This window comes from Hippocampus bargibanti, linkage group LG11, assembly GCF_051943395.1.
Source record: "Hippocampus bargibanti isolate YZ-2025 linkage group LG11, ASM5194339v1, whole genome shotgun sequence".
Taxonomy (NCBI): domain Eukaryota; kingdom Metazoa; phylum Chordata; class Actinopteri; order Syngnathiformes; family Syngnathidae; genus Hippocampus; species Hippocampus bargibanti.
Genome location: NC_142744.1, coordinates 1,739,762 through 1,748,428, shown reverse-complemented (window position 1 = coordinate 1,748,428; position 8,667 = coordinate 1,739,762). Strand labels below are relative to the sequence as shown.

Here is an 8,667-nt window from a genome sequence, read left to right as displayed (position 1 = left end):
TCGACTGTGTGATGGCGGGAGTTTGCCAGTCATTTAGCCTCCGAGTCTCTATTCAACATTTTGAATGAATTTCAACTTACGACCGATTTGGTCGTAAGTTGAAAAGTGGTCGTAAGTTGAATGTTACCTGTATTTGGAGCGTGTGCGGCGCTAGATTTATCTTCAGACGTTTATTCGGAAACAAAATCAAGCGTCGCTGTTTGCTTTTCAAGTCTTCAAAAAAAAAAAAAAAAAAAAAAAAAAAAAAAAAAAAAAAAAAAAAAGACAGCAAAAACAAAACAAAAAAAATGTCAACATCAATTTATTGACCTTCATTATCGATCGAAGAACAAGTTTTCAGTCCTGTTCTGGTGTCAGTGTGAGTGACTAGAGAGGCAAGAGTGTCATTTAAGAGAGGGCTGGGGTCTCCAAACCACTTCAAAGAATCCACCTGGGCTCCAAATCCCTTTCACGCCCCCCCCCAACCTGAAACTGACTTTTTTTTTTTGGGGGGGGGCTTGGTGACCCGTTCTGGCTTTGCTGTGCAACAAACAACCCCCCCCCTCCCCCAACCCTGCTTCTAAGTGACAAGACAGGATTTGGAGACTGGCAGTGGCAAGACTCAAAACTGGTATTCAGTGTGGGACAGTACAACGTTAGCTAGCGTGTAAATACACACGGCTAAAAGAAGGCGGGGCTTGGTCTATTTTGGGCTAGGGGGAGGGGGGTGTAGTGGTAGGCCAAAAGTGTGTGTGTGTGTGTGTGTGTGTGTTAGTCAAGTTGCCGTTGGTCTCGTCCTTCGGAGCGTCGGTCGGACGTAGCAAACGCGACATCGACTCCATTTTGGAAGAAGCTAGCTTTCAGATTAGCTTTCTTGGCAACCCCCAAAAAACGTCAAGCACGACAAATCCAACTAAAAAAAAAAATACAAGTAGGAGAGCTGAAAGCAGCACTAATCATAACAATAACAATATCAATAATAATAATAATAATTAAAAAAAAAAAAGAAGAAGAAGAAAAAAAAAACAAAATGGCGCTACTGGAACCTTGTGAAGACCAAAATGGAGACGCAAAACTGGCCAAAAGTCTTAACATGAGGTGAGCTGGAACTATGCTTACAAAACTTAACTTAACACACACACACACACACGCACGCACGCAGAGGAAATACAAGCCTGGCGGTGGGGGAGGTCAAAGGTCAAAGGTGAGGAAAGCCGCTGTCAGTCCGGGGGTTTTCATTTGAGTCCGTGGCTCCTTTTTTTTTGTTTTTTAGTGGCGGTCTTCCTCATCGCCGATCATCCCTCCGTCCTCCACCAGCGAATCTTCGGCTTCGCTGCGGTTCTCCTTCCGAGCGCCGCTTTCCTCGGCTAAGTCGCTATCCCCGCCTGGCGCCTCGTCGTCGGCCGCTTTGGGACCCGTCGCCGCCGCCGCCTCGTCGTCGTCGGATGGTTTGACCGCCGCGCCGTCGGCCGCTAGCGCCCCCGCCAGGGTGGAGGCGGCGGGGAAACCGGGAAGGCCCAACCCGCCGAGCCCCGGGGGTAAAAAGACGGAAGGGTAGAGGAGCCCGGGGGCCATGGTGGACAGGAGGAAAGGATTGAAGGCCAAGGAATTAGCCGACATACCGGCGGCGGCCAGCAGGGCGGCGGCGTCGCCGTTGATGGAGACGTCGGCCGCCGCGCCGCGACCGCTTTGGGATTTCTCCATCTTGTCTCCATTTTGCTCGTCGTCCTTGTCGCTTCTTGCCTTCTTGACAAGATGGCCGCCGCCGCCGTCGTCGTCGCCGCCATCGTCTTCCTTTTCTCCCCCGCCGCCGTCCGCATCGTCCTTTCGCTCGCCGTCTCCATCCGCCGTGGCGTTCCCCGACGCCACGTTCCCGCCGAATAGCCCGCCCAGGCCGAACATGTTTGGGATGGCGGCGGCCATGTTGGGCAAGCCCCCCATGCCGGGTAGCATTAGCGGTAGCATGGAGGCGGCGGCGGCGGCGCTGGCCGCCGCCTGCTTGGGGTCGGCGGCGGCGGTGGGGAACGCCATCAGGCCGGCGGCCAACTGGAGGGACTGAAGGCTCTGCAGGGAGGACAGGTCCATCCCCCCGAAGAGGCTGTTCAGGAGCAGAGGGTTGATCCCTCCTGCAAAACCGAAAAAACGCGTCATCACATCACCTCATAATAAAAAAAAAATACAAATAATAATAATAATAATGCATTTCATTTATAAGCGCCTCAAGGTCACATTACAGTTACAGCGTTCACTCAACCCAGAAGTAATTCAAATAGATAGAAAGCTAGCTAGCTAGCTAATAGATAGCTAATAATAATAATACATTTCATTTATAAGCACCTTTCAAAACTCTCAAGGTCACTTTACATTCACAGGATACAGTCGCTAATAGATAATAGCTAGCTAGATAGCTAGCGAGCCAGCTAGACAGCTAATAGATAGCAAATAGTTAGGTAGCTAGCTAATAGACACAGTAATAATAATAATAATAATAATACTTTATATTTTTTATAATCACCTTTCAAAACTCTCAAAGTCACTTTACATTCACAAGATACAGTCGCTAATAGATAGCTACCTAGCAAGCTAGATAGCTAAAGGATAGTTAGCGAGCCAGCTAATAGATACCAAATAGTAGAGCGTCTCCCAAAACTCTCAAGTTCACTTTACAGTCACAGAAGTTAGATACTGTAGCTAGCTAGATAGCTAGCTAACTAGCTAGCCAGCTAAATAGCTAATAGATAACAAATAAATAAACAGAGGTAAATAAATCAACTAATGTGTGCTTGACAACGCATATAAAAGACAAAAGGCGATTTTTTTTCCCCCCAAAATACTGAGCGGTGCGTTCAGGTGCGCTCAGTTTGCTGGAGAACCCATTTTCGGTTGTACAACCACACATAAAAAAAAAAAAAAACGAAATTGGCAACGTGGACGCTCTCCTTACCGGTTGACGAAGCGGCAGTGGCTAGCGAGGCCTGTGCGACCTGCGCGGCGGCCGCCTGGGCGGCCGCCGCCGCTTTGGCGATCTCCGATTTGGGACGTCGTCCGCGACGACGGACGCCCTCTTCTCGAATGACCGGACCCGTCAGCAACCGGTCAAACATGGCCTCGGGGAGATAACCCTGACATTAAATAAAAAACAAAACAACAAATAGTAGTTATATACATAAATAAGTAGAGAGATGGCTAGCTAAGTAAATAAGTAGATAAATAGAGAGATAGCGAGCTAGCAAGAGAGATAGCGAGCTAGCTCGAGAGATAGATAGCAAGAGAAATAGCTAGCTGGAGACCTAGATAGCTAGCTAGAGAGAGATAGATAACTAGCTAGATAGCAAGATAGAGAACTAGATAGCTGGTTAGAGAGAGACAGATGCGAACTGGAAAGATAGATAACTAGCTAGAGAGATAGCTTGAGAGCTAGCAAGAGGGATAGCTAGCTAGCTAGAGAGATAGCTAGATCGCAAGCTAGCTAGCTAGAAACCTAGATAGCTGGTTCGAGAAATAACTAGCTAGAGAGACATATAGCTAACTAGCTAGAGAGATAGCTTGAGATAGCAAGCTATCTAGAGGGATAGCGAGCTAGCTAGAGATAGATAGCTAGATAGCAAGCTAGCTAGACAGAGAGCTAGATAGCTAGAGAGACAGATAGCTAACTAGAGCGGTAGATAGATAACTAGCTAGAGAAATAGCTACCTAGCTACAGGTATAGCTACCCAGCTACAGGGATAGCTACCTAGCTAGAGAGGTAGCTAGCTAGCTAGTGAGATAGATAGCTAGAGAGAGAGCTAGTTAGATAGAGAACTAGATAGCTGGTTAGAGAGAGATTGATAGCTAGAGAGATAGATAGCTAGCTAGACAGACCGAAAGCTAGCTAGAGAAACAGATAGCTAACTAGAGAGAGATGGATATGTAGAATGATAGCTGGCTAGCTAGCGAGATAGCTAGCTATCTAGAGAGAGAGCTAGGTAGAGAGATGGCTATCCGGCTAACTAGAGAGATAGCTAGCTAGCTAAAGATATCTAGCTCTCTCGCTGGCTAATTAGCTAGCTAACTCGATAGAGTCGGTTTACAATGACATCACGAAGATGTTAAAATTGGATGTTTACTGTTCGTCAAGAACTCACCGACTGTTTGACGATATCCGTCCAATCGGGTGCAATTGAAAATTCGGGGTTTTCCAAGAGCCATCTTGGAAGTTCCTTCATGGGGGGAGCCATGGCGCCGCCCATCTACAAGAAGGCCAGAAGACCCTCGTTACTTCCGTACAACGAAAGGGATGAAGACCTGGACTTGTTTACCTTGCGGCCATTCCGCCGGTTGACCACCGGGACCCTCTCGTCTCCCGTCAGCGTGTTGATGTCGATCTTGTTGGGGTTTCGACAGCGATGACGCTTTTGTTTGGGTTTGGAGAACTGAGACAACAGTAACTCTTCGTTCTTCTAGAGTGGAAAACGGAGGATACAAAATGGATGCTTTCAACTTTAAACCATACATTTTGGATTCAAACAAAATGGTGGCGGTCGTCCGACTGACACCATTTTTATTGTTTCCTAACTGACATAAAAAAAAACGTTTTAGCGCATCTAAAATACCCAAAAACACATTTTTAGTGCAAAACACCAATAAAAATGAGTTAAAAGTGTCCCAAAACTACTTCAAAATGAAACCGGAAATTGCCAGTTTCAGAAGGTCCCGCCCCCTTGTTCGTGATGTCACGCCAGGACGTCTTTGCCTTGCTCTAGAATCAAAACAATGGCTTCAGATTGGGAAAAGATGCTTTCTTGTTACTCATCCAGTTATGAATATGATTCAAATAGTTCTGAAGAGGAAAGCATACATGTTTGTAATTGATGAAACAATTGATTCCGTGCCATTTTGAGGTATCTGGGAAATACAGCACCAAAAACAGGCAGAAAATGGCGACAAAGCTCCGTGTAAGGAATTAATCAACCCGTTTCCACAGGCTGATTAATTCCTTACATGGAGCTTTGTCGCCCTCTTCTGCTTTTTTTTGGTGCTGCACGAAGTTTTCAGACCAAACAAAGTACACAGCAAAATGCATTGACGTGATGGAAGGACTGCTACAATGTGTCCTTTTTTTTCGGTCAGGGGCGTTCCTTCAGTGACGTCACGTACGGACTCGTCACCAACTCAAAAACAAAACTTCCGGAATATTCAGTGCGAGTCTTGAAACGTAAAATATAGCTATATGGCGTGGAATCTTTGTCAAATACGCTCAGTAGAAGTCATTTCAAGTGATTTTTACAAATTATGGACACAACTTGTCCGGAGGCGTCGGTTGTCCTTTAAATCATTTTTATTGGTGTTTTGCATTTGACTAAAAATATCAGCCTGCATGTTTTGAGTATTTTAGATGCTATAAAACATTTTTCTGGTGTCAGTTAGGAAACAAAAAAAATGGTGTCGGTTGTCCTTTAAATGTCTGCTGGATTTGGTGCGCATGGATCTGGAGTTTATGGAAAAGGTAGTGAGCAGGGTGCAGAGGGTCCAATCAGATTTTCCGCGCCCTTGTTTTGATTCTTGCAGTGTTTAACACCGGTTTGACATCCTGTATAAAATGTTATACTTTGTGTATCAGTTAAGAAAAAAAAATGGTGTCGGTTGTTTTTTAAATTTAAACCAAAAAACAAAAACCAGGAAATCCATGACGTACTGGCGTCAATCCAGAAATGTCCATGGTGTAGGTCGGGTGCTGCCTGAGCCACTCCCCGAGTTCTTTGTTGGAAACGCTGGTCTCTTCATCCTCCATACTACCAGACGCCAGAGATCTTTCGCTGGGGCTCTGCTCCGAAACCGCCACGGCTCTGTGGCGGCGGGCGGAATCCTGTCCCGCTTCCAGAAGACACGACGCCTTGGTGCCGTCGGCGTCCTCCTGAGAAGGGGGACATAACGCCATTTTGAATTCGGCAAACAAAAAATACAATGATACCTTGGCTTACCAACTTCATTAGTTGCCAGAAAGTGTGCGTAAGGCGAAAAGTGTGTATTCCAAATAATACTTTCCCATAGGAAACCATTAAAATGAGAATAATCCGTTCCCACGTCTCCATAAAACATAATTTAAAACTAAATAAGCATTAAACTGCAAATTTCCCCATTGTGGGACGATTAAAGGTTTTCTGATTTTTCTGATTCGGATTAAAACTACACAAAATAGACCTTATTTTATGTATAATAAATGTATTGTAATTAAAGAAATGTATGTATAATAAAGACGTTTGATTTACCTTTGTGATGGTCGTGGATGGCTTGATGGAATGGATAGCTTTTTGCATCTAGTGTCTCAAGTGTAGATGGCTAGCGAGGTAGAAAGATAGCTCGATGCCTAGCAAGCTAGAGCAATAGGTAACTGGCTAGCTATAGAGAAATCTAGCTAACTAGAGAGATAGATAGCTAGTTAGAGAGATAGCTAGTTGCAACAGATGCAGGCAGACACACTAGAATCTTCATGAATAGCTGGTTCTCTTGCAAAATGTATCTGGCTCGCGAGAGAGATAGCTAGCTTGACAGATAGATAGCTAGTTAGATAGCTAGCTAGCTAGAGATAGATGCGTAGATAGCTCGAGAGGTAGATGGCTAGCGAGGTAGAGAGATAGGTCGTTGCCTAGCTAGCGAGATAGCTAGCAAGCTAGAGCAATAGGTAACTGGCTAGCTATAGAGATAGCTAGCTAGCTAGAGAGATAGATAGCTAGTTGCAAAAGACACACTACAAACTTCATGAATAGCTGGTTCCCTTGCTTGTATGTTCTTTTCAAATATCACAGATGGCTTGTGCGGGTTATTTGTGGAGCCTGATTGATGGGGTATTTTAACCTTGCAGTCTACACTCTGCCTTTGAACTGTCAAAGTTGAAACAAGTCCAAAATTCACTGTGTTTTCTATCTATTTTGTCACTTTTGTTTTTTTGTTCATTTTCAGCTCCTTGTTAGGAGAACCGGCTCGTTCGCGAACGACACATCACTCATTGTGGCGCTGCGTGTGTTTCCCGAAAAAGAGTTTGTACGTCAAGATTAAATTCTCGCGAATTTAACGTTCGGAAGGTGAAAAGTGCCGTTAGCTAGCCGCCGTATCACTGCATAAAAAAACCCGAAACCCACCACGCCAGCTCTTTTGTTGCCCATAAAGAGGAGCTCCATGCCCTCCACGTTTTTCCTGCGCCCGCGCCGCCTCCTCATCATGGGCAGGTCGGCTTCCAGCGAACCGTTGGCTCTGTGGGCGGCGGTGGGCGGGGCTTGCTGCAGCAGCTCCATTTGGGCCTTCAGCGAGGGATTGGGGAAGCCGGCCAATGAAGGAGAGGCCTTGCGTTGATGGTGGATATCCTGAGAAGCAAAAGCGAACGGGTTGAGTTTGTGCCGTTGACCTTTCACCTTTGACCTCCTGGATTGTAGCGGGAAGGCGGTCGGTTCACCTTGGTAAGATCGATGGCGTGACTCTGCGACTCCAAGGTGGCGTGGTTCTCTCTCAACTGAGCGACCATCTCCATCAGGTTGCGCCTCTTGGCCGCTCTCTCCGCCTCGATTTCGATCTTCCTTCTCCTTCTTCGCCTCTGGCGAGGTAACGTCAGCCCTAGAGGATCGTCCTGCGACACAAAAGCTCTCGGGTTCAATTCCGACAACCCAACATTTATGTCATTCTGTAAACATTCTTCATGAACAGTAACCGTCAAATGTTATGATCTCAATCATGTCATTGTTAACCATCTCTATTTAGCGAGCTAGATATTTAGCTTTATAGCTAGCTAGCTAGCTAGCCATCTCTCTAACTAGCTCGTTATCTCTCGACCTAGCTATCCATTTATCTCTCTCGCTCTATGTATCTCTCGAACTAGTTATCTATCTTTCTAGCTAGCAAACTACCTGTCACACTAGCTATCTATCTTTCTATCTATCTACCTATCTATCTACCTACCTACCGACCTCTTTCTACCTACTTATCTTTCTACCCACCTATTGATCTACCTTTCTACCTACATTCCTACCTACCTATCGATCTAGCTATCTACCTATCTATCCATCTAGCTATCTACCGATCTACCTATCGATCTAGCTAGCGAGCTACCTATCTATCTACCTACCTACCAAACTCTTTCTAACTACTTATCTTTCTACCCACCTATTGATCTACCTTTTTACCTACCTATCTACCTTTCTACCTACACTCCTACCTACCTATCGATCTAGCTATCTACCTATCAATCCATCTAGCTATCTACCGATCTATCGATCTAGCTAGCTACCTATCTATCTACCTACCTACCGACCTCTTTCTACCTACTTATCTTTCTACCGACCTATTGATCTATCTTTCTACTTACATTCCTACCTACCTACCTATCGATCTAGCTATCTACCTATCTATCCATCTAGCTAGCTACCTATCTATCTATCTATCTATCTATCTATCTATCTACCTACCTACCGACCTCTTTCTAACTACTTATCTTTCTACCCACCTATTGATCTACCTTTTTACCTACCTATCTATCTACCTTTCTACCTACAGTCCTACCTACCTATCGATCTAGCTATCTACCTATCATTCTAGCTATCTACCTATCTATCCATCTAGCTAGCTACCTATCTATCTACCTACCTACCGACCTCTTTCTACCTACTTATCTTTCTACCCACCTATTGATCTACCTTTCTACCTACATTCCTACCTATC

The 8,667-nt window shown here is 45.3% G+C and overlaps 1 protein-coding gene across 3 annotated transcripts in view; it reads right to left on the bottom strand.

Annotated features, from left to right (window-relative positions):
- Positions 1-221: 221 nt before the first annotated feature.
- chd7 (chromodomain helicase DNA binding protein 7) overlaps positions 222-8,667 on the bottom strand; it is a 79,860-nt gene continuing 71,414 nt past the window's right edge. For all 3 annotated transcript variants that reach the window (XM_089007863.1, XM_089007864.1, XM_089007865.1), the window contains exons 34-40: positions 7,409-7,579; positions 7,098-7,319; positions 5,654-5,872; positions 4,278-4,418; positions 4,104-4,208; positions 2,924-3,101; positions 222-2,105 (exon numbers count right to left, since the gene is read on the bottom strand). In XM_089007863.1, the coding sequence (XP_088863989.1) occupies positions 1,249-2,105; positions 2,924-3,101; positions 4,104-4,208; positions 4,278-4,418; positions 5,654-5,872; positions 7,098-7,319; positions 7,409-7,579 (1,893 nt within the window). In that variant the 3' untranslated portion in view covers positions 222-1,248. The remainder of the gene's footprint in view (positions 2,106-2,923; positions 3,102-4,103; positions 4,209-4,277; positions 4,419-5,653; positions 5,873-7,097; positions 7,320-7,408; positions 7,580-8,667) is intronic.